The sequence below is a fragment of the Saccostrea echinata genome, unplaced genomic scaffold (assembly GCF_033153115.1).
Source record: "Saccostrea echinata isolate AGI-Se365-2 ecotype Australia unplaced genomic scaffold, CSIRO_AGI_Sech_v1 ptg000009l, whole genome shotgun sequence".
NCBI classification, from domain to species: domain Eukaryota; kingdom Metazoa; phylum Mollusca; class Bivalvia; order Ostreida; family Ostreidae; genus Saccostrea; species Saccostrea echinata.
The window spans coordinates 3602501-3627685 of record NW_026889758.1 but is presented as its reverse complement, the minus strand read 5'-3'; the positions used below and the strand labels follow the sequence as shown (position 1 = coordinate 3627685).

Genomic DNA, 25185 nt, shown 5'->3' with positions numbered 1-25185 from the left:
ATTTTTCAAATTACTCAGATGTGCATGGAGTTCAGTGTTTACCATTTTTCCATCCATTTGTATTGGGAAGAAATTGACCATCTGATCTGTTACAGGAAGGACTAGTGATGTAACTGGAAACTCCCATATAGTCATATAGATAAACCAAATCCCTGTCAGTCATATTGTTCAGATGAAGACTGTTCTCTGTACTGTAGTTTGTCAGTGAGAAACCTGCATACAACAAAACAAGTTTCTATATATAATCTTACAGTAAAAAAAGCTAAGTAGTGCCATGTAGCTGTCATCTAGTGAAACATACCTGGTTTTTCATAGGACAGCTTTCCTTTGCAATTCCTTTTTGGAAGCATGGAGTTTTTGAAAACATTTGCAATAAAAGTGCATGGTTTATATCTCTCCCAACAAAGCGACACTTTAAGGTCCACCAGAAATATGTTCTCAGCAGAAAGATCATAGACTTTGTAACTGAAAGTAAGTAAGTAAATTCTTTATTTCCAATTTTGGGCCCATGAAGGGCATATGAGAACAAAATCAAACAAATAAACAATAGAGAGGGCAAGAGATCCAAAAGATAGATACTGAAATGTTTACAAGTGCATGCTGACACACAGGTATTGTTATCACATTCTTCATATTTATATGTATAATATCAAAGAAAAAGTATCATGTAAAGTAACTCACTCCATACGAATAACTCCAAACAGATAAAATGTTTGTTCTTCTCCTAAAAGAAAAAAAAATGTAATGCTTGGAAGTGTAGAAATTCAATGTGTACAGTAGCTGCTAGTCTACCTCTTTAATTCTGCATAAAACAAATCTAATGAATGAATTTATATTTTAAATTAATACTCATTTGGATATAATTGTTTAAAAGCACTTAAATTTAAGAAAATTTAAGTTCCCCATATACATACCCCATGCAATGTCTGAGAATGGAATTATGGCTTTTAGATTTTCTACTTCCAGATGGAGAGTCCTGGTGCAAGGATTAATGTCCAGGGTGACTTTAAATGTAGAATTTGTTAGCTCGGATTCTACACAACATGTGACTTTGTTACAGGTTCTGTCAAGTTCACAGGTCAAAGGGTAAGAGGTCAGGGAGGACATGCTTGTTATGTCCATGCAATCTGAAAAATAAAAAAAAGGCCCATGGGGCACAATGCTCACCTGAGTGATTTTGGCCCGACAAAATTTTTTTTTTAATTTTCCCTCTTTAATTTCATAAATACTTTGACTCCATGTTGTAGACCAAAATCTAGACCTAAAGGAGTTAAGATTTCAATGTACCATTTGGATGCTTTAATACCAGTAAGATCAACATGGTCCTGCCGTTTTGGAGATTTTTTTTCCAGAACACAAGCATTATGTAAAATTTGAATCTTCGATTTTGGCTCAACTCTAACCCCAGGGCTCATAATAAAAAATACTCTACACATCTTAGGTATGCTTTGCTTATTGATAAGATTAAGTGTGATCTTGAAACTCTTTTAAAGATTCTGTCCTATGTACTCCCTTGTAAAACTCGGATCCCCCTATTGTAGTCTCAAACTATTCTCGAGGGCCTGATCTGAACAAACTTAAATCTAAACTTCATGAGAATGCTTGCATATTAATATGCCTAATCATGGCTTTGATGACATTAGAGAAAAAAAAATCTTCGCTACCTGAGGATGCTTCCACATTAATATGACTAAAAATGGCTTTGCTGTACTCCAGCAGATTTTTCCCAATATATTCCTATGTAAAATTTTGATTGCCCACTGTGGCCCCATCCTATCCTCAGGGGTCATGATTTGAACAAACTTTAATCTACACTACCTGAGGATCTTTCCATATAAATGTGACTTATCATGGCTTTGCTGTTCTTGAGGAGATAGTTTTTTAAAGATTTTTCAAACATATTCCTACATAAAAATTTTGATTACCCATTATGCCCCCCTCCCATTCCCCTCCCCAGGACTCACGATTTGAACAAACTTAAATCTATACTAAGCTTTCACATAAATATGATAAATCATAGCTTTGCTGTTCTTGAGAAGAAGATCTTCAAAGATTTTTTTTCCTGCATATTCCTACGTAAAACTTTGACCACCTAATGTGGCCCCACTCTAGCCCCAGAGGGTCATGATTGAACATACTTCAGTCTATATTTCCTGAGTATGATTCCATATTAATTTGACAATTCATAAGTTTGCTGTCCTTGAGAAGATATTTAAAGATTTTTTCCTATGTATTCCTTTGTAAAACTTTGATAGCCTACCCTTAAAGGTCAAGATTTGCAAACTTCATCTACAACATGTAATGAAGCTTTCACATTAGTTTCATCTTTTCTGGCCAATTGGTTATAGAGAAGAAGATCTTTAAAAGATCTCATTAAATTTTCACTAAATCTTAATTATCTCCCCTTGAAAGAGGGTGTGGCACTTCATTTGAACAAACTTGAATCTCTTTCTTTCAAGGATGCTTTGTGGCAAAACTAGAAAACTGACCAGTCAGTAAGGGCCCCGCCGAGGGGTAGAAATATAAGGGTGCAGCTTACAGAATGAGAATTTTAATTGATTACAAAAATTAAAAAATATATGAAGAAGAATATGCAATAACAACTGTATTTATAAAATTTAAAGATAATTCCTAAATATCCAACAACCTGTAAAGAGTATCCCTGTATTTACATAAGGCAGTAAAAAACATATCTATAATAACTCAATTAAATGTATATTTAAACAAGAATAAAGCATGTGTTTTATAAAATGCCAGCCTTCAGTGAATGCAAATATCACCCAGGCTTGACCTTAACTTCAAAACAAACATCAGTTGCAGACAAAGGTTAATTTATCTTAAAGTGACAAATAAAGATAAACTTGGAAAATTTTCTGCCCCAGACAAGATAATTAATCCCAGGGGATTAATTGTACTGCTCTCTCATCCTTTTCTTCCAAGTTTACAATAAGAACTTTTTCAGTAATGATAGAATGAGTTCATTATAGGACTACCTGTTAAAATTAATAGTACATGTATTCTTGAATTTACATAAGCATGATAAGGCAGCAAAAAAACAAAAAAAAAATGAATAAATAAATAATAAAAAAAAACATATCTTGAAGTATATCTTGTCTTTAGAATTCAATAAAATCATAACTCATTGTGTATTTTACCAAAATAAAGTATGAACATTATTTAAATCCACATTTCAGAGAATGTAAACATCATTCAGAATTGACCTTAACTTCAAAACAAACTTCATTTGCAGACAGAGGTGTTAATTAATCTCAATTTGACAGAAACAGATAATGCTTTGGACTTTCTTCTAGAGGAAAGCTAATTAATCCCATGGGACTAGTTGCAGCTTTCATACTTTACAATAGGAACATTCTCAGCAGTTATCTCTCTTTGCCCTGGCATTCATTCTAATGTAAAGTTAAGGAATCTACTCCACCACCCCAGCTCCAAACTAGATGACATAGAGAACCAAACTTAGCATCAAAATATGTCTTACTGCCTCTTCAACCAACATACCAAATTTAAACTTAATTGGTCAACTATAAAAAAAGTTATTAGAAAAAAACAGAAAATTTGTGGACCGAAGAATGACAGACGGACAGACAGACGGACAGACAGACAGAGTGATTACTATAGGGCACCCGCAAATCCTTGCGGGGCCCTAATGAATGACTGAATGCACCACACTAAAGTCCTGCTATTTTGCTTTCATTCACCCTTTATATTTTGAAAATTTTATCAGGAAACACAAACATAAAGATTGGGGAACAAACTTATAAACAGATTACCATTAAGCCAGCCTGTTCCATCAGCAGCAGATTTGATTGTACTACACATCAAGTCAGGTTTGAGATAGGGTCTGAGGGAAAGGCTCTCAAAAAGTTCATCTGACTGGTGTTTCTGTAAAACTTCCCCCTCCGGTATATACATCTCACTCAACCACTGCGTTATTGAAAAATCTGAAAAATTATATCATAAACCTAAGTTTTTACTTAACATTTCCTGCAGTCATTAAAAAGAAACTTCTTAAAAATAATTTTTTTTTCCATTGGCCTTGCCTTGAATTGAAAAGAGTGAATCCCATCTTTTCTGGTTCTTTTGTATCAGCACATTATTGAGGATTGGAATATTCAATACACAAGATCCATCCTCAAAGCAAGCTTCTGCTGACATTGAAATATCCAGCACATCTCCATCAGAAAGATCATTTAACTTGTATCTAATAAATCAAGATAATAATATAATGCATTTAATAAATGTAGACAAATTCTAAAGACATGGTAATAAATTGCATATCAAAAATGAAAACAAACAAGGGCACCACAAAGTGGAGCATCCCCTCGCAAAAAAGCACATTGATTTCAATACAAATTATAGTTTGCGTAACTTCCACATGCACTCACTGATTCACCCACACAACTCCAACTTCATTGTGAGGAGGAGTACAATGGCACTATGTTATTCTGTGAAAGTTTCATTAAATTTTATTTAGTGATAAAGGAGGTATAGGAAGTGTTGCAAATAAAAAATGGATACCCCCTAGTGTTACGGACCCCCATCATATATCATATGCATCCCCCCATCCCCCTGGCTTTTCAAGCAAGGGGAAAAAAGAAAAATATAATAAAAAATACACAGCTATCTGACTGTACTGTATAGTTATATATTTATACATGATCAAGTATGACTATTGCTAATTAAGGTCTTCCATGTTAGATGTAGTTTAATGGAAGACCCACTCTTATAATATATAATTATTATCCAATGTTTACTTAAATATTTTTGGAAAAATTCACGTCTGTTCATGAGATTTCATTTCCTCTAGAAGAGACTTTGGTGTGCCAGCTAGTAATGAGTTTCTAGTTAATACAAGTTAATTCATCATAACCTTTTCTTCTAATTATATTGATAAATTACCTGAATTTTAAAACTCCAGATACACTCAGCAAATAATCTTTTCCAAACTCAAACCCAACAAAGGAATGTTTACGATACATCTTCTCAACATGTACCACCAACTTCTGATAAGAATAGTCAATGTTGATTCCTACTTCAAAGGTCCTGTTTAACAGGGGAACACTGATGCAGCATTTAATGTCTGAACATGTCGTAGATACTGAACATAGTGCTCTGTCCCTCACTTCCTCTAAGGACCTCTGAACATCCAGGGGACAATCTTTAAAAAAAATATCAGAACTTGAAATTTCTGTGTTTCAGATCGATTTACTGCATATATATACTGGCTCTTCTCAAATAGACTTCATTTTGATTATAGATATACAAATTACTCATATTTGTATCACTGTTTTCCCAGAGTTTCAACATGATAAGGGTTAGCCTAATGCTTCATCCCATTCAGTGTACATTTAGAAAGTGAATAAAATAAGGTTTAAATTAAACTGAAAACTGTCCTAGTATGTACATGTACTTACATTTGATCCATTTTTCTGCAGCACCATTATAGACAGAATCAGTGGATGAACACGCTGGGTAAAGCATGAACGCGGCCACACTGAGGTGGGACAGAAGGTTATCCACTGCTCCACTCTCCAAAGGGGTTGTGTTGGCCACACCTTCACTTGCTTTCCATTCATCTAAAGAAAATCCTAGAAAACCAAAAGCATCTGTTAATACTTTTGTAAATAAAACAGACCTGGATAATTTCTGTATATTGCATATCACACCCCAGTATTAAGAAATTATTTTTAAATTGAGTCTTCATATTAGTATACAGTTGTTAAAAGAGTAAAGTAAAATTCATACTGAGTATAAAATTCTACCCATCTAAAGAAAAGTGTGAAGGTATCAATACATACTTCTTTTTTTGGTACATAAATTACACCAATTGAAAGATTAGAAATATTAAGTACATTTCATTTACAGTGAAAGCACAAAAAAAGGTTACCTGATATGATGAAGGAGGCATCCCATTTGCAAACTTTTTTGGGTAGATAGTAATCTTTCAGTACATTAACAGAGACATTGCAATTAGGGACCTTCAGGGCTTCTAAACACACATCCAGTCTCAGGTTTATGATGAAGTACCCATCTGTGTACATATCAAATGCCTGGAACCTGGGTAATTTAAAATCCAAATATAAGTTTTCATCAGGAGTAATTTAGAAGAATGCATTCTGATTTATATGTAAGTTAAACTTACGTCATTCTGACTACTCCAAAGAGCCACATTTCTTCTTCTTGTCCCCATTCATAATCAAACAAGTTCTTGGAGAAGCTTAGTTGATCAATGCTGACAACCATTTGGAAAGTACAAGGGTCAATTTCTAGTTTTGTAAAGAAGGAGGAACTGATGGCAGGTACGTCCACACAACACTGGATGTCAGCACAGGAAGTGGAGATGTGACAGATCGCTGGGGTACCAGACAGGGATGGGAGAGGCTGAATCAGTGTCTGGTTACACTCTGAAAATAGTCATAACATTCACCGATTTCAGAAGTTTCTGTCAAACATTTATTATATATATTTATATAAATAATAAAGATCACTGCTCAGGTCAGACTTTTTCATTCTCCAAAGGTACATGTTCGGATCAAATTTAAGTGTTTACTACATGATGACTGCATAAAAATCTCACAATTTGAGCCTTTGTACTTCATATGAAGATTTTTCCAAGAAGTTTCTATTATGTAAAACTTTGGACCCCCCTTTGTGGTCTCACTCCTACCCCAGGGCAAGGGAGTTGGACAATTTGTATTCCAGAATTTCTTCAAATACAATTTTATATTTTTTTTTTCCTACAGAAACATTTTTCTTGACTCTTTTTGTCTCCATCCATTGTTCCAGGTTTGAACAACCATAATCTAAACTTAATGAAGATGCTTGCAGATATCATGTTTCATTTGATAGATGAGTAATTATGGTACTAATACTGGCCCTTTTCAACATGTACAGTAACCATGACAAGCACTCTGTGCCTTTGTAATAATATGAAGTACAGCTATATAGACTGAGAGGTATTCAAGTAATGGAACACAAAATTCTTAAAAGAAAGAAATGGTTATTTTTATTTGATGCAGAGCCCCAATAAATCCCAAATCAAATGAAATAGACTCACCACTGATCCAGTTATTTGTTGCACCAATGAATGGTGACTTTACGTGGCTACATCTTTCCCTGCCTTTGTACACAAACTGAGACAGACCTAGATCTTGCATGAGCTGTGCAAGGTTATTCTCAGACAAGCCAGGTGTAGAGATTCTCTTCCCAAGTCTCCAAATATTGTAGGAAAAACCTACATCAAGCATTGATGTCATCAAAATTCAATAATGAAACAACTATGAAATTAATTTTCTTTTACTGGTATATTTACAAGGTGCACTGAGTAATTGATTCAAATAATGTGTAAAGCTTACTGTCATCAAGAAAATCTGTGGTCCAATCACAAGGTTTCTTTGGCAGTTTTGTGTTTGTGAACACATCTACATTAACAATACAAGCTTTGGATGTCTCAAAACAAATCTGTAGGTTTAGGTTTACAAGATATTTCCGCTCACTTGTTAGATCATCAATAGTAAATCTGTTTTAAAAAAAAGAGTAAAACTATCATATTCACAATACCAATATGAAGATTCTTTTTAATTAACAAGAGGCCCAAGGGCCTTAACAGTCACCTGAGTATAATACAGCACTGTAAAGCATCCATAGAAGTATTAAACAAAATTAACTGACAGATGAAACAATGTTGCCCAAGAATTTCAAAAATCTGTAATTTGTAACATGCAAGACCCAAGCAATCTCCTTGGGATAGTACATGTACTTGGTTTTCCCAAGTTTTTCAGGAATGATAATGAATTCAAAATTTACAAATACAATGGACACATGCTTAGTATGTAAGATATTCAATATATACAGACATGTTTTTGGCACCTGCCTAATGCTACAATTAAGTACACCAAATGTTCATCTATATTGTGAAATTTGCATTGACTTTTTACCAAAAATAAACATCATAAATATCAATAATATCTTGCCTCAGTCTCATGACTCCATTAACATTTATAGTTTGTTGTGTTCCAAAAGAGTATGTGTGAAGACTAATATTGACAGAGAACTTCTCAAACCCCACACTGAGTCTGTAGTTACAGTGGTCCAGTATCATCCAGGAATTGATAGACCTCCCCAATACAGGGAGATCAGAGCAGCATCTCACTCCAGTACAGAACTCATAAAGGTGGCAGGTTGTGTTAGAGCTGATGGAAGTCAGTGACACATACTGATCACAGCCTGCAGATAAATATAGAATTATTACAGTATTCACAGAAACCCTGCAGTAAAGTTCAGCATAAAATCTAAAAATATTCTGCTCACTAAAATGAAATTTCTGTAATATGAAAATATTCAAAGAGAAAATGGAGGTAAAAAGAAAATGTAGTATAACCTACAAGACAAACTTAGAAACAAGTCATGATAATGAAGAATTTTAAAAAGGAGATGGTGATTAATCAATCTTATAGCATAGGACACTCCTCAAGATGATTCAGTAGATTGATAAAACAGCATCCAACAAAATTATTTCTTATAATTCTACACTGTCTAGACTGACCATTGTTCCAGCCATTTTTGCTAGGATGGAAAGGAATAGTTTTTCTATTGCAGCTGGAGTCTCCCAGATACTGAACGATGTCAAGGTCATGCATCAACTCGGACACAGCAAAGGAAGGTAGCATGGCATCAACTTTGTAACCTTTCATGTCCAACCAACTCTCCAAGGAGAAATCTAACAAAGAGTATTAGAAACATTACTATTAAGACTTCTTGGCAAGAAAATCCCTGCTCTTGAATCATGAATTCTTTATGGAGTACATATTCCACTTTTATAAGAACTATTTTCATACAAACCATTAATAACAAAGTCCCTGGTCCAGTTACATGAAGACTGTACAAGTTTGTTTTCCTTTAAAACAGGGATACTGATTTCACATGCCCCAGATGACTCAAAGCATACACTCAAGTTTAGGCTCACTCCATAAGATGTTACCAAGTCTGTTATCATGTAGCTAAAACAGAATGTTAACGATATTGTAAGCAATGTCCACAACAAATTCTATCCTAATACTTATTTTTTAATTGAATTATATGCAAACACATTGAAAGTTCATTACTTACTCCATATTAAGCATTCCATACAAGGACACATGTCTCAACTCTCCGAATTTGTATCCCAGAAGTTTATGGCTCCATTGGTATTTCTCAATTCCTACATATATTTTACCATTACAGGTATCAATGTTAATGAAAGTATTCAAATTCATGTCAAGGACATCTGAGTGCAGGCAGCATTTAACTTCACTACATGACCTGGATATCCCACATCTTGTGTGTGTTCCCAATGAACTCAAGCCCTTGGTTTCTGTTGCACAACCTACAAAAGAACACAGACTTTCTTTCATAGTCATACTTTTCTGATATTTCAAACATTCACCCTAGGATATGTAATTTCATCGTCATACCATCGACCCATCCAGTAGAATTGGCTGCTTTATATGGGAATTCATTCCAGTCACACTTCTCTAATGGACTCAGTAGATATGGACCCACACCAAGATCTTGAAACAGTTGTTTAACATGGTGGATATCCAAAGATGATCCCACTCCATGAGTAGTTTTCCATGTTTTCAGTGAGAACGCTATCAACAAGCATATCCAATATTGATTTATGTACATGTATTTGCAGATTATCGTACATCTTCATGATATTTGTAATATACATGTATGCATGTACTGTATTGAAACAAATAAAAAAAACACTTGGAATACCTGGTATAAAATTTGGTACACCTGTTTTGATTGTTTAAATTCGTTATAATTTATATATGGTTCTCTTAATTTACAAACAACACAAGGTCCTCTAAAATATTGTGAATATTGTCTACAATATAGAATGTTGTCTTATGTATTATGTGTTATAGAATCTAACCTTTGTCTCTGAAATCTTGATTTCTGTTGCACACTCCCTTTGGTAGAACTGTATTGCTGAATACTGGTACAATGGGATGACAGGGTTGTCCTGACTCCATGCAGACACTCATGTTCAAGTTTACAAGATATTCTCCACCTTCACCATTGTAAGCTAGGTCTGTTATCACAAAACTACAAATACCAACTTAGACTTAATATGGCAAGTTGCCAATACAAAACTTTGCTTAGTCTATAAATGTTAAGGCTTTTTTATATGTAAGTGTATATTTCAAGAATGATAAATGTTATAATATACAAATTCAAGTGATTTGATCTAGTAGGAAAAACATGATGAGAAAACTTACTCTATCTCAAAAAATCCAAACAAATCAAATTTCTCCAATTCTCCAAATCTGTAACTGTGCAAACTTCTGTTAAATTTTAGGTTTTCAATGCCCACTCTGAGCTGATGGTCACAAGCGCTGACTTCCACAAAAGCTTCTACAGACAGTCCAACTCTGGGGACATGCATACAACACTGAACTCCTGTACAAGTCTTGTCCAGAAAACAGGTGGCCAGATTCTTATCTATAGAGGGTCTGCTGATGCTGTCATCAAGATGGCAATCTGTAGATATTCAATTGTTTGATTCTGACTTGCAATGATTTTTCACTTCTACTACAGATGAAATTAATTTTGATTTTTCAAAAAATATCAAAATTTAAAAATACCCTTTAATTATTCTTAATCAATATTCCATGAATGAAGTTATGATAATGCCATTTAGAAAATCTATGACCTGAGTTCCATCCATTAAATGAATTCCTATAGATTCCTTTGTCTTTGTCACAGGATGGAGTTTTGATGTATTTAGATATGCTAAGTGCCTCCAATAATTTAGGTAGATGTGTGCTATCTAGTAGTCCAGATGTTGGTAAACTGTTTGTTGTTAACCATGATGAATATGAAAAACCTTTAAGAAAATATGAGAATAGGAAAGATCAAAGTTTGAAATTGAAACTTATACAGATTGTATGACCTGTCTTCTTGTTTCACATCTCTAACAAAAACTTCAAAATATATTTAAACAACGGAGAAAGGCATCTTCGCTAGCCAAGGGTTTCTGATACGCTACTCTCCTCATAAACCCTTGGCATACGGTGCTGACAAAAGACGGGATTGTTTTCGTCACATGATCACGCTTCTTACCAGGTACGCACAGACTGCGTCATCGACAGAAATAAAAAGCGTATTTAAAAATATAATGTTTTTTAAAGAATAATTAACAAGAAGGTATTGAGTTATGTTAATTTGTTATTAAACATGTTAAAATGCAAATTTACATCTTCAGTATAAATTCTTAATCACATATTTTGCACGTACCTTAAGATATTGGATGACACCATATAGCTATTCATAAATGGCATGTTATCTTACGGATCGTTGTTTACTTGCGTTTTTCATTCCCGATATTAAAGAGTCAAGATATATCCTGAACGCAAATATCGTCATTTACAAAAAACAATTGCTGATTGGTCGAATGATGTCGATCAACTCCAATCACAGCTTGAGAAAAAAATCCCAACTTTTTTTTAACACCGTATGCCAAGGGCTTATGAGGAGAGTAGCGTATCAGAAACCCTTGGCTAGCGAAGATGCGGAGAAAGGTAGATCTACAAATCCATACAAAATATCAGGCACCACACCTGAAGATATTCATGATTATGGAGCTCTGTGTTTGCAATAACTACCTGGATTTGCAAATCCTGTGTACCATGCACACACTGGTTTGGTTACCAAATAATTTTGTAATATGTTGTTCCTGATCACACAAGATGGAGAGTCACTGAAGCATACTGTCAATGTAGCATCTATAATGTACTGTCTCTGTCCACTCAAATCTCTGATGAGGTATCTAAAACATACAAAATAGAAAGGTTAATACATGTACTCTAAAACTATTGAATGTCAAGAACAAAAATTCTTCTCCAATTTTCAAAAGTAAAAACTTTACTCTAGGGAGAAAACTTGATCTATGCTGAATTTCTGAGGCACTCCAAACTGGAAATTAATCAGAGACAGCTCAAACTTGAATTCCTCTATCTGGATATTGAGAGAAAGTTCACAGGCATCCACACTGATTCTGTAGTTTAGGGTTCTCCCAATGATTGTCATGTCTGTACAGCACTGAATGTCCATACAGGAAGTAGACACTCGACAGTTAGTGTCACTGGACAGAGGGGATAGGAAAGGAGAGATGTTCTCTGTACAACTGGAAGCTGTAAACAAGAACATACAATGCTAGCTGTAAACAAGGGCACACAATGTTAGCTGTAAACAAGGGCATACAATGTTAGCTGTAAACAAGGACATACAATGTTAGCTGTAAACAAGGACATACAATGTTAACTGTAAACAAGGGCATACAGTGTTAGCTGTAAAGAAGGACACACAATGTTAGCTGTAAACAAGGACACACAATGTTAGCTGTAAACAAGGGCATCATTGTTAACTGTAAAGAAGGACACACAATGTTAGCTGTAAACAAGGACATACAATGTTAGCTGTAAACAAGGACACACAATGTTAGCTGTAAACAAGGGCATACAGTGTTAGCTGTAAACAAGGGCATACAGTGTTAGCTGTAAACAAGGGCATAAAATGTTAAACAATCACTTCTGATGTATTCTCAGTTGGCATGTACCTAATGTTAGGATTAATCATTTAACAAACCAATTTCAAATCCTGATGATGTTGCTGTGTAGTCAGATCTATTACAGGGATTACTGCTGAAGAATCCCTTTACTCCAAGAGTTTCCAGTAACTGCTCTGACAGTAAATCTGGAAGTGTTGTCAGGGATGTAGAAATACCTTTGCTTGTCAAGAAACTGTTGAAATCAAACCCTGAAAAATATTGATATTGAATTTCATTATCTCCTTTTCCAATGCAATATACCTTGTGCATTCCTATACTGTGTCATCAAGTATCTTTTTTGCTTTGTCTTTACTTTTCAAAATTACGATTGACCTTGATAAAAATTTGATATGAACTTTTTATTTAATATCATCAAAGACATCATTAAAATTCAAGTCTGAAATTCACTAAAATCTAAACCAACCTGGTATGGCAAATGACAGGTTTTTGAAGTTGCAATCCAGCATCGGGATTTTGGTATTTGTCATAATAGGAAAGTTTAGCATGCAATCACCGCTTGTCTCAAAACACGCACTGAAGTTCACACTGAACAAGAATGCCTTCTCAGCCAAAACATAGTCAACTTTATACCTATGGTTGATTTAAGAAAGATAGGTAGATGTAACACTGCAAAACTTGTTCAAAAAGTAAACACTCTGTAAGTACTACTGCAAAATCTTATTTTAACTTTATTTTCTTCAATATTTCTAACTTTACAGTTTACTATTTCTTTTACCAACACTAAGGACTGATAAATTTGCTTGTAAAAAAAATTACAAGAGGCCCAAGGGCCTTAAGAGTCACCTGAGTACAACAATTTAGAGGATCCATAAACTGATAAATGAAGCTTTGTTGCAAAAAAGCAAGAAAAATAGTATGATTAAGATCAACAAAATAATTGATCTAGTATCTATTTATCTGTCCCCCATTTATCACTATTACCATGCAGACTTTTAACAAAATGTCTATTACCTCTCACATTGACCTCACTTGGCCTTTGAAGAACATTTAAAAAGATGTTATTTTTGTTTCATTTTTATTCATGTATTATTTCCAAGTCTACCTGATCATTTAGACTTAGAAAGTACTTTCTGTATTATACAATAAATGTTCTTGCATAATTCTCTTATTCTATTAACCTTTCAAATACATTATCTACAGTGATTAATCATCAAAGGTGAATGGCAAAGGGGAATAACTTCACTCAGTAGAATTCAAATTAATAGAGCCCTGGCCAGGACCAGAACACTTGACTAAATGGTCCAGATGTTCAAAATTCTGGTAAAAATACCCTTGCTTATTAAAACTTTTTACTCTGTTTGCCTCCAATAAGCCCAGGAGCAGAAAAGATCTTCAAAGAAATAACGCATTTTCACTATTTAACACAGCCCTACCCTAACACCAAATTTACAAATTTGGAAGAGGTACCCTCATCATCATAACTATGCAATTACATGTAGTTGATGATTTTCAAAGAATTCACCCATTTTCACTATATTATCAATAGAGCCCCCCCCCCCCCCCCCCCCCCCCCCACAGACACAACAGAACCCCTGGGACCACAAGTTTTAAAATTTTGTAAAAGCATCCTTGCTCATCATAACTATACACTTGTTTCTTTGCTTTATAACCAGGAGTAGAAATAATATTTTGAAAGAAATTATGAATTTTCACTACATAATCAATAGAGCCCCCCCCCCCCCCTTTCACCAGAACCCCTGACCCTGGGGACATTAATTTCACAATTTTGGAAGAGGTATTCTTGCTTATCATAACCATGCACTTCCTTTGTTTAAATAATACCCAGGAGCAGAGAAGAAGATTTTCAAAGAATTGATGCACTTTCACTATATAATCAATAGAGCCCCACCCTAACACCAGAACCCCTGACCCTAGGGCCATGAAATTCACAATTTCTGAAGAGGCACTCTCACTCATCATAACTATGTACTTAGTTAGTTTATTTAATGCCCAGGAGCAGAGAAGATTTTCAAAGAAATAATGCATTTTCACTATATAATCAATAGAGCCCCGCCCTAACACCAGAACCCCTGACCCAGGGACCATGAAATTCAAAATTTTCGAAGAGGCACTCTTACTCAACATAACTATGTACTTAGTTAGTTTATTTAATACCCATGAGTAGAGAAGAAGATTTTCAAAGATTTAATGCATTTTCACTATATAATCAATAGAGCCCCACCCTAACACCAGAACCCCTGACCCTAGGGCCACGAAAAATCACAATTTCTGAAGAGGCACTCTCACTCATCATAACTATGTACTTAGTTTGTTTATTTTATACCCAGGAGCAGAGAAGATTTTCAAAGAAATAATGCATTTTCACTATATAATCAATAGAGCCCCGCCCTAACACCAGAACCCCTGACCCAGGGGCCATGAAATTCAAACTTTCTGAAGAGGCACTCTCTCTCAACATAACTATGTACTTAGTTAGTTTATTTAATACCCATGAGTAGAGAAGAAGATTTTCAAAGATTTAATGCATTTTCACTATATAATCAATAGAGCCCCGCCCTAACACCAGAACCCCTGACCCTGGGGCCATGAAATTCACAATTTTGGAAGAGGCAGCCATGCTCATCATAACTATGTACTTACATGTAGTTAGTTTATTTAATATCCAGGAGCAGAGAGGAAGATTTTCAAAGAAATAATGCATTTTCACTACATAATCAATAGAGCCCCACCCTAGCACCAGAACCCCTGACCCTGGGACTATGAATTTCACATTTTTGGTAGAGGGCTCAATGCTTATTACAATCTTGCCAACAGTTTGACTGCTTGATGTCCAGGAGTAAAGAAGATTTTTAAAGATTGCATAAATTTTGGTGGTTTTAGCCCCACCCCTCAGGCCCTGGGGGGGGGGGGGGGGACCATGAAATTAAAAATTTTTGTCTCCCTTCATCCATAGATGCTATATGCCAAAATTGGTTGAAGTTGGTTGAGCGGTTTCAGAGAAGAAGCTGAAAATGTTTAAATGTTAACACACAACGGATGACAATGGATAGCAATAGGTCACCTAAGTGACTCAGGTGACCTAAAAATGCATAAACACTCTGAACTACTTACTGAATTGTAAAAACATTTTGTATTGACTGTCTCTGCCATTTTGAAAATTCAAATTCTGTAAGGAGGATCACAATCTCCAATTTCTCCACTTTGATGAACACTTTTCCTTTACACCTGTCTACATTGACTTCATACTGGACTGATGTTTTCAGTAAGTCTAGATCCGTACAACACTTTACAGCAGAACACGAGTCAGAGAGTTTACAGGAAGTGTGGGCTGGCAGAGCTGGAACTGCGATGCTTTCACTACAATCTGGAAACAAGTTGTCATTGTTAATCGCTGTAAAATCACATATTTTCATGGGGTCATATTTTCGAGGTTGGAGGAAAAAATTTGGGTTTGTTCGTATTTGATTTTGAGGATGAAGATCTCTGTTGAGTAGTTTTCTATAAGGAATTCTATATTTCATGGTAGGTATGAATTTGTGGGCCTCTTTATACCTCAAAAGCAATGAAATTAACCCCTACAAAAATGAGTGATTTCACAGTATCTGAATCTTCTGCTTTTCTCAGACCATTATATGGATACAGAGCAGTGACATGAGACTCTTGCTAAGTTTTGACTATTTTGTAAATGATTACTTTCTAACCTTTAACATTCCAGTTGCTGGTTTCTTGAGAAAGGTCAGTCCTTTTACACATAGGTTCAGTGAGATAAGAAGATAACTTTAGTTCTGACTTGAGAAGATCTACAGCCCACTGCTGTAAGACTGGTCCATCAATCTTATCTTTCATCCATTTACTGAGTGAGAAACCTGAAAGCAATGATCCAAAGCTCATAATTTCAGATGTCTAGATTCAATGATTGCTATTACCAATACTTAGTTTGGCATTCTAAAACATCCATATGATATAGTAAAACAAATCTATTTCATTACCTCAAAAATTCAATCCTTTGAAAAGGCAAGTTAAAGACAAACACTTGTCCCTACTCCCAGAATGTAAATGTATGAAATAAAAATATTGGGCTGATACCTGGAATTGGGAACTGTCCTGTCTGTAGCTGACACAGTGATTTAGGCAGTCTTAGTCCTGTCACAGCTTTAACATCTTGTTCACAACTCTGACCCTTGGTGTAACACAACTTGATCCTTAGATCCACAACAAATTCACCACTCAGTGTTAGATCATCAATCAAGTATCTATAATGAATTAATAGAAGACATGAAAAACATTAAAATTTACACAGTAATAAGTTAGGAAAAAACAAAGATCAACAGTAATACACATCAATACAAGTTAAAGCAATACCTGAAATTGTTAAAAATTAAAAAACAAGAGGCCCAGGGGCCACATCGCTCACCTGAATTGGAACAAATTTGAATCTACATTATCTGAGGATGCTTCCATTCAAATATGACCAATCATGGCTTTGCTGTTCTTGAGTAGAAGATTTTTAAAGATTTAACCTATGTATTCCTATGTAAAACTTTGATCACCCATTGTGGCCCCACCTTACCCCCAGGGGTCATGTTTGAACAAACTTGAATGTACACTATCTAAGAATGCTTCCATATAAATATGACCAATCATGGCTTTGCTATTCTTAAGAAATAGTTTTTTTTAAAGATTTTTACTATGTATTCCTATGTAAAACTTTGATCGCCTATTGTGGCCCCATCCTACCCCCGGGGGTCATGATTTGAACAAACTAGAATGTACACTACCTGAGGATGCTTCCATGTAAATATGACCAATCATGGCTTTGCTGTTCTTGAGAAGAAGATTTTTAAAGATTTTTCCTATATATTCCTATGTAAAACTTTGATCGCCCATTGTGGCCCCACCCGACCCCTGAGGGTCATGATTTGAACAAACTTGAATGTACACTACATGTACCTGAGGATGCTTCCACATAAGTTTCATATTTTCAAGCACAGTGGTTCTTGAGAAGAAGATTTTTTAATGATGCCATTAATTTTTCACGAATTCTTAATTATCTCCCCTTGGAAGAAGGTGTGGCCCTTCATTTGAACAAACTTGAATCCCCTTTACCCAAGGATACTTTGTGGCAAGTTTGGTTGAAATTGGCCCAGTGGTTCTGGAGAAGAAGTCGAAAATGTGAAAAGTTTACAGACGGACAGACAGATGGACAGACGGACTACAGACAAAATGTGATCAGAAAAGCTCACTTGAGCCTTCGGCTCAGGTGAGCTAATAAAGATATAAAACAGTTGACCACTTACTCTAGATCTAGGACTCCAAACAATCTCACTGTCTCTTTTGTTCCAATGGTATAATCAAACAGAGACAATGTAAATGTCATTTTCTCCAGTGTGATGGTCAGTTTTTCATCACAAGCACTGATGTCAATAGAGAACTGGTAGGCCATTCCAGTAACAGGGTCATCCATACAGCAAGAGATTCCTGTACAGTTGGACGTGATGTGACAGTTCAGGTGGTTACTGGCTTGTTTTGGAGGATTCACTGCACACTCTTTAGAGAAAAGTCAGAAGTTGATTAGAACCAAATACTGCTACATCATATTTATTACTGCTAAATTGATAACATCTTTAGCAGTTGAATTACTAGTTTACTATATTTTAAAAGTTTATAATGCAAATAGCAAATCTTTCAAAGACTTCTTGCACAAAAGAGAAAGTGTTTGGTAACTATTCTGTATTGAGATTGCATTTTGTGAAAAATAAAATAAAGCCTTGCGTACAATATTCTGAATGCCTGTAGGTCTACAAATCTACTGACCGATCAATAGGTGCAAACCAATATGCCCCTTTTTTCAAGGCCTGGGGATCATTATAAAGTCTCACATGAAAAATTCCAAATGTCTGATAAACATGAATCTTACTTGTGGGGACATTCCAGCCCGGATGTGTCTGTGGACTGTAGGGTGGGGATGACCTAGAACATCCCACCCCTACATATTCCTCTACACCAATCTCTCTCCACAGGAACTTAGTCTCCTCAGGAGTCAGGGTAGGGCCAAAGTTATTCAAGGTTTTCCATGATGTCAGGTCAAAACCTTTGATATGATTTAAACAACTTTTAAAATGAATAAATAAAAAAAATTTCATCAGAGACAAAGAAAATACATGTAACAATTTACCAGTTATTTGATTGAATAATCTTACTTGGATTGATAAAGTCGAGGTTCATATTACATGGTTTCTTTGGTAGCAGAGTGTTTTTGAAGATAGTGGCTGAGTACACACAGGCTGTTGGATTTGATGACTCTAAGCATACACTCAGGTTCATGTTTATCAAGTACTTTCTTTTTATGACCAAATTCTGGACGTTGAAACTTTGTAAAGCAAAAACACAATTTATTGAATGTGGAACATATGTCCTTATGTTATATACAAATACATGAACTTGTTAGTTACAAAATTTGATGTTGTTTTGGCATGAACAGCGAGATTTTAAAAGCTTGAATTTAAGTGAGAGATACATGAGTGAATACTTGGTGCGCCATTCAAAATGAACTTTCAACTTTCTCAACATATGTATTGTTATAATCCAGGGATATAATTTTTTTCAGTCTATACACCTAATTTGTCAATTACACTGAAGAATAACATTTCAAGATATGACATATATATAATTTGTACATACTCAATTCTTATGGCTCCCTGCAGTGTAAAATGATCTGTTGTTCCAAAGTCGTAGTCAAAGAGAGTCAAGTTGTATTGCATCTTTTCTATGTTAAGACTCATGACGGCTTCACAAGGATCCAGTAGGACCTGTACGTTGATAGTTCTACCTCCCAGGAAACCAATCTCTGCACAGCAGTCAATCCCAGTACAGACTTGTGGGATCTGACAGGAGACTGAACTTGGCAGCGGTGATGGAACACCAGTATTTGGACACTCTATATAATAAGATAATACTCTTTGTTCATTCAACAGTTAGTTCATTAAGCTTTGTCCCAATAATGTATTCACATTTTTGAATTAAAATGCAGCAAACAACCACTGCTTCAAAATATCAATGTGTTTTACTTAAAACAATAATACCAACCATTCTTCCATCCATTGATGTTTGGCCTGTATAGAGAACTACTGCGGTCACACTGATCAGTTGTTTTAAGGAAGTCCTGTATTCCTAATGTCGATAATAGTTCAGAAGCATCTGCTGTTGACAGGGCTGAGTCAATACTTAAACCTTTGTCCAACAACCAGGAGGTTCCAGAAAAATCTGGAATGGAACATTAAAAAGTGTCATGTGGATTGCATGAAGGGCAAAATGTAGATGTCAGGGAATTCTACATAGATCATGATATTTATTGACACTTTTCATTCATGACAACCTATTTGACTATACAGTGAGTTTTATTTTCACACAAAAATGTTAAATTTGTACTGTACCTATCTGAAAGCCAGTGCCCCATTCACAAAGTGTTTTGGGAAGTTCGAAGTCCTTGAGCAAGTCTAGGGAATCTAAGACACAGGGTCCTACTCCATAACATACACTCAGGGTGGCTGATATTTTGTAAGCTTTCTTTGCTGGGATGTCCTCAATTTTAAACCTGAATTTTTAAAATAAATAGGAAATTTCAATACTGAAGAATACATTTACATTATGTAATAATGATATGTACATGTATTACAATGGATATGAGCATCAGTTACTTTTTTTTTCCTTTAAAGAAGCCTTAATTATTCCTTTTACATAACTTAATTTTGACAACTATTCAAAGGGGGAATTTCCAAGTCAAAAGGTTTGAATTCTTGTATCCTCCATTCACAATGCAGTATAATTTATGAATATATATATATATATATATATATATATATATATATATATATATATATATATATATATATATATATATATATATATATATATATTGTAAAATAAAACTTACTCAAACTGAATTACACTCATCAAGTATCTTTTCTCAGTTACACCTGTAAATTCAAAGAAACCATTCTTTTGAAAAGTAAATCAAAGATTTCCAATAGCCTTGTCATTCAACATGGTTTCAAACAAGCATAAATGATGCCAAAACAAGAATAATTTGATTTAACTTGCAGTTGTAACAAATATTTAATATACAAGAAAATCTGCTAAAATTTGTACTACATGTAGTACATGAATACATGCAGCTCTGGATTTCATAAAACTTTATGAGTTCTGACTTATTTCTGTTTTACATGCTTTCATAAGACTACCCAAGTTTGGACTTATTTAAGTCTTACATGTGAAATAAAATACATCTAGTTGTTATTAAAGGCAGAGAAATACTTTACCAAAAGAATAGTCATGGAGCTGTATTTTGATTTTGAGTTGTTCTACTTGGAATGTCAGGACATGGTTACAGTCATCTAGTTCCACTCCCACAGTGAGGTGACTCCTTAATACTTTATTTTCTTCAATACAACAAGTTACTCCAGTGCAGAAGGAAGGGATGTTACATCTCACATTGGATGGAAAGGTGGGGAGAGCATTGGTTAAGTCCTTCTTACAGTCTATGAAAGTGCAAATTGAAGAATGTACTTTAAACTAATGGGTAGCATTATGTTAGTGAGACAAATGAAAGATCAGAACAAACAAATTTTACAAACAGAAGGACTAATGTTATGTTTACCATTTTTCCATCCATTACTGTTGGCTGGACTAAAGGTCAGAGAAGTAAATGAACAAGGATCGGAACTTAAATAAGATCTGATTCCCAGCTCATTTAACAGCTTGTCTTTATTGACAAGGGAGAGAACTGATCCTGGACTGATACCAAGATTATTGTACCAGGCACCAAGGTCAAAATCTGTAAAGGCAAATATTAACATGATAAATAAGAACCAAGGTCAAAATCTGTAATTAAAGGCATATATTTACATGATAAATAAGACCCATGGTCAAAATCTGAAAAGGCAAATATTAACATGATAAATAAGAATGCTCATTTTCTTATTTGTTTAATCACACAGCATTCTTTTTTAGCAAGAAATGCCATACTTGGTGTAGAAAAACTTGCGGTCCAGTCACAGATTGATTTTGGCACCAGGGTGTTCTTCAAGACATCAACGTTGATCAAACATTTACTATCATCAGAGGCCTCAAAACAAGCTTTCAGTGTCAGGGATACTCTAAACTGCCTCTCCACAGTCAAATCTTCAATCATGTAACTATATAATAAAGAAGTCATAAAACAGTGTTCATGCAAAGAGTCTTTTAGGAATTGAAGGCTAAGAAGCAAATTTTGCTGAAAATGGGGGGGGGGGGGGGGGGTATAATCATAACTTACTCAATACGAATCACACTGTTCAAGTAAAACTGGTTCTTCACACCTGAAAATAAATAAAAAATAACACAAGGTAGCTAGAGATACATGTTTAATTCTCAGCAAATGTCAGAAAAAAAGCACATGCATTGACAAATGAAACAACTTTACATTTAATACATTACAAATTAATTCTTTCATGATACCAACCAAATGTTACATCTTTGAGACTGATGTTAAATGACAGCTTCTCAATACCAACTTCCATCCAATAGTTACAGGCATCCAATGTTAAATAAGTCTCAAATGATGTCTTCATGAATCCAACATCCATACAACAACTGACTGAGGTACAGGTGTCCTTTACCAGACATGTGACTGAGTCAGAGATTGGCATCATAGCAACTTCCAACTGGCAGTCTACAATTATGGTAGAAGTGTTAGTTGCCTATGGAATTTGGAATGTAATAAACATATGAACTAATACAGCTTTCTATGACTTAATCAATTACAGTGATCGTATACCTCAGAAATAAATGTATCTCTTAACCATATTTAGAAAATACTTAACCTTCAATACACTGCATGCCTTTATTTGATTTTATTAATTACTGATAATTATGTAAAAGCTTTGACCTTTTTTCCACCCACTGACAGCAGGACTGTATACTGGACCAGATCTATGACAAGGAATCTCCTGCATGTATTTGGCAATACCAAGTTCTTCTAGAAGTTTAGCAGCATTCAGGGTGGAGAGCTGGGATCCAATAGCAGCACCTATACTGTTGTACCAGTTTGCCAAGGAGAAATCTACATGTAGTATATAAAAACAAGACTATAAATATACAAACCCATGGGAAGGGCTCAAATTGACTTAGCCAGCTAGCAAGCCCCATCAATGTTTTTTTTTTTTTTTTTTACATTTACATGTATATACATTTGTAAAGAATAAAATGTGGGTTAAAAATTGAGAAGGGAAGACTGAGCAGATAGTTATACTGTAATAGGTCATTTGAGTGACTTTCTTATTATAAATAAAGCATCTGGAGCAAGGCTGCCAAGAAATTTTTTTCTGTTTGATTTTTGCCCATTTGCCCTGTGGGCAAGTGGATGAATTCAAAATGGGGCAAAGTTACTGAAGACAGATTCAGCTGTCTCAAGGTGAATTTAAAATGAGTCATCATCATGGGTGTGATTGGTTGAAAATAACACTGAGTAAAAATAACCCTGTATGCAGTACATCACCATTGCATATTTGATCCTAGTAGGGCTTACAGTTATATGAGTTGATCTGCTCCAAACAAGTCTGACCACTCCTCCAAAAAATTTAGGTCAAATGCAGCACCCAATTTCTAATACAAAAGTAATCAAGTCGTAGAACTTACAGTTATTTGGGAATAGGCCTGCTCCAAAACTTGGACTATCTTAAAGAAACATATAGTTCAGATGCAACCCTTAATGCATCATTTTCAAGGTTGGTTCAGATGAAGCATAGATACTTGGGAATGGACTTGCCCTAGGAACATAATGCTTATCATTCATCCATAAAATGTTGATCAGAAGCAACATTAAAGGTAAACATCCCTTGCATCATTTATGCAAGTTTGGTCGGGTGGTGCTGACAGTTACTTTGAAATAGACCTGCTCAAAAACCTTAAAATTGACTGGCAATATACATGTAGGTCAGATGTAACATTCAAGATCTGCTGGAAGTAAGAATAAGGGCCTAAATTTACTTGGAAATAGACCTGCTTTAATAGTTTACAGCTGTCCAAACATTGGAAAAGAAATGATCAGGTGAAGCATCCAAAACCTGATTGGTAATAAATTTTCATACAACGTACATGCACATGTATCATCCATGCAAGTTTGGTCACAGTAGGACTTACAATTATTAAGAATGAGATCCTTCCCAAAACTAATCTTGCTCCATATCTGAAACAAGAGGCCCATGGGCCACATCACTGACCTGCACACTGCACACATTGACTAGGAAAAGGCACAAATCAGTATTGAAATGTTTACGGGGGGGGGGGGGGGGACTTGATTTTAAACTTCCTGAGGATGCTTCCATAACAATATAACAAATGGCTTTGCTATTCTTGAACAGAAGATTTTTGAAGATTTTTTTCTTATAAATTCTTATGTAAAAATTTGATACCCCTACCCCCAGGGGTCATCATTTAAACAAAATTGAATCTACACTATCTGAGGATGCTTCCATATCAATATGACTAATTATGGTTTTTCTGTTCTTGTAAAATGTAAAACTTTGATCTCCCACTGTGGCCCAACCCTATCCCCAGGGGTCTTGATTTGAACAAACTTGAATCTACACTATGTAAAGAAGGTTTTCTATACGTTTAAACTTTTTTGGCCCAGTGATTGTTGAGAAGAAGATTTTTAAAACATGCCACCAAATGTTCACAATTTCTGAATTATCTCCCCTTGAATGAGGGTGTGGCCCTTCATTTGAACAAACTTGAATCCCCTTCACCCAAGGATGCCTTGTGGCAAGTTTGGTTGAAATTGGCCCAGTGGTTCTGGAGAAGAAGTCAAAAATGTGAAAAGTTTACAGACGAACAGACTACAAAATATGATCAGAAAAGCTCACCTGAGTTTTAAACTCAGGTGAGCTAAAAACATAGGTCAGAGGCAGCACATCAAGCATGACCTGGAGAATATTTCTAGATGCATCATAGCTACAAGTCTAGTGTTCATGTAAGGCTTATAGTACAGTCACTTTGAAAATTGACCAGCTACAAAAATTTGAGATGCGGACCTCAGGGATTTAGCATAAACTCATCTTAGCTTTGTTAAGGTAAGCTAAAAAGCAGTGATTTCCAAAGATGACAAACCTGGTAATGTAAAGTTAAGGTTCCAGTTACATCCTGGTTTTGGTATCCTCTGTTTGTCAAACAATACAGACTCGTATATACAAGTTCTCTCCTCAAGACAAATCTTTATTTTTGCTGTTAACTCTAAGTTACTCCTATCAACATCTTCAATCCTGTACCTGTTTAATGTAAATTAGCAAAACAACCTCATGAAATTTACATCTGGACAGGATACAGTGCTTTGATACAATAGCAAGCACATGTAAAATACACACGGAAATAATTACTATGCAGTACGTTGTTACTGTACTTACCTCAATTGGACCACATCCATCAAGCTGAAGCTGTCTTCCACACCTATACATTACAATAAAGATTCTTATACTTTTAAAATATCAAGTAAATAGAATGGAGGGCTTAAAAAATTATCAACTTGTTGCTCAATTTCAAAAAATCAAAGGAAA

The 25185-nt window shown here is 35.0% G+C and overlaps 1 protein-coding gene across 1 annotated transcript in view; it reads right to left on the bottom strand.

The window, feature by feature from the left end:
• LOC133181623 (uncharacterized) overlaps nucleotides 1-25185 on the bottom strand; it is a 136382-nt gene that overhangs the window by 68213 nt on the left and 42984 nt on the right. The window contains exons 56-97 of the mRNA XM_061316171.1: nucleotides 25036-25078; nucleotides 24743-24900; nucleotides 22521-22694; nucleotides 22095-22304; nucleotides 21909-21951; nucleotides 21620-21789; nucleotides 21252-21428; nucleotides 20914-21132; nucleotides 20529-20571; nucleotides 20029-20189; nucleotides 19682-19858; nucleotides 19277-19532; nucleotides 18796-18965; nucleotides 18513-18686; nucleotides 17893-18142; nucleotides 16682-16848; nucleotides 16297-16461; nucleotides 15707-15959; nucleotides 13038-13204; nucleotides 12652-12822; nucleotides 11933-12197; nucleotides 11670-11833; nucleotides 10718-10891; nucleotides 10284-10545; nucleotides 9938-10110; nucleotides 9471-9647; nucleotides 9127-9382; nucleotides 8860-9017; nucleotides 8564-8737; nucleotides 7992-8244; nucleotides 7374-7537; nucleotides 7076-7252; nucleotides 6161-6422; nucleotides 5906-6075; nucleotides 5433-5606; nucleotides 4918-5176; nucleotides 4059-4219; nucleotides 3789-3959; nucleotides 915-1127; nucleotides 682-724; nucleotides 302-465; nucleotides 43-213 (exon numbers count right to left, since the gene is read on the bottom strand). Of these exons, the coding sequence (XP_061172155.1) occupies nucleotides 43-213; nucleotides 302-465; nucleotides 682-724; nucleotides 915-1127; nucleotides 3789-3959; nucleotides 4059-4219; nucleotides 4918-5176; nucleotides 5433-5606; nucleotides 5906-6075; nucleotides 6161-6422; nucleotides 7076-7252; nucleotides 7374-7537; nucleotides 7992-8244; nucleotides 8564-8737; nucleotides 8860-9017; nucleotides 9127-9382; nucleotides 9471-9647; nucleotides 9938-10110; nucleotides 10284-10545; nucleotides 10718-10891; nucleotides 11670-11833; nucleotides 11933-12197; nucleotides 12652-12822; nucleotides 13038-13204; nucleotides 15707-15959; nucleotides 16297-16461; nucleotides 16682-16848; nucleotides 17893-18142; nucleotides 18513-18686; nucleotides 18796-18965; nucleotides 19277-19532; nucleotides 19682-19858; nucleotides 20029-20189; nucleotides 20529-20571; nucleotides 20914-21132; nucleotides 21252-21428; nucleotides 21620-21789; nucleotides 21909-21951; nucleotides 22095-22304; nucleotides 22521-22694; nucleotides 24743-24900; nucleotides 25036-25078 (7533 nt within the window). The remainder of the gene's footprint in view (nucleotides 1-42; nucleotides 214-301; nucleotides 466-681; nucleotides 725-914; nucleotides 1128-3788; nucleotides 3960-4058; nucleotides 4220-4917; nucleotides 5177-5432; nucleotides 5607-5905; nucleotides 6076-6160; nucleotides 6423-7075; nucleotides 7253-7373; nucleotides 7538-7991; nucleotides 8245-8563; nucleotides 8738-8859; nucleotides 9018-9126; nucleotides 9383-9470; nucleotides 9648-9937; nucleotides 10111-10283; nucleotides 10546-10717; nucleotides 10892-11669; nucleotides 11834-11932; nucleotides 12198-12651; nucleotides 12823-13037; nucleotides 13205-15706; nucleotides 15960-16296; nucleotides 16462-16681; nucleotides 16849-17892; nucleotides 18143-18512; nucleotides 18687-18795; nucleotides 18966-19276; nucleotides 19533-19681; nucleotides 19859-20028; nucleotides 20190-20528; nucleotides 20572-20913; nucleotides 21133-21251; nucleotides 21429-21619; nucleotides 21790-21908; nucleotides 21952-22094; nucleotides 22305-22520; nucleotides 22695-24742; nucleotides 24901-25035; nucleotides 25079-25185) is intronic.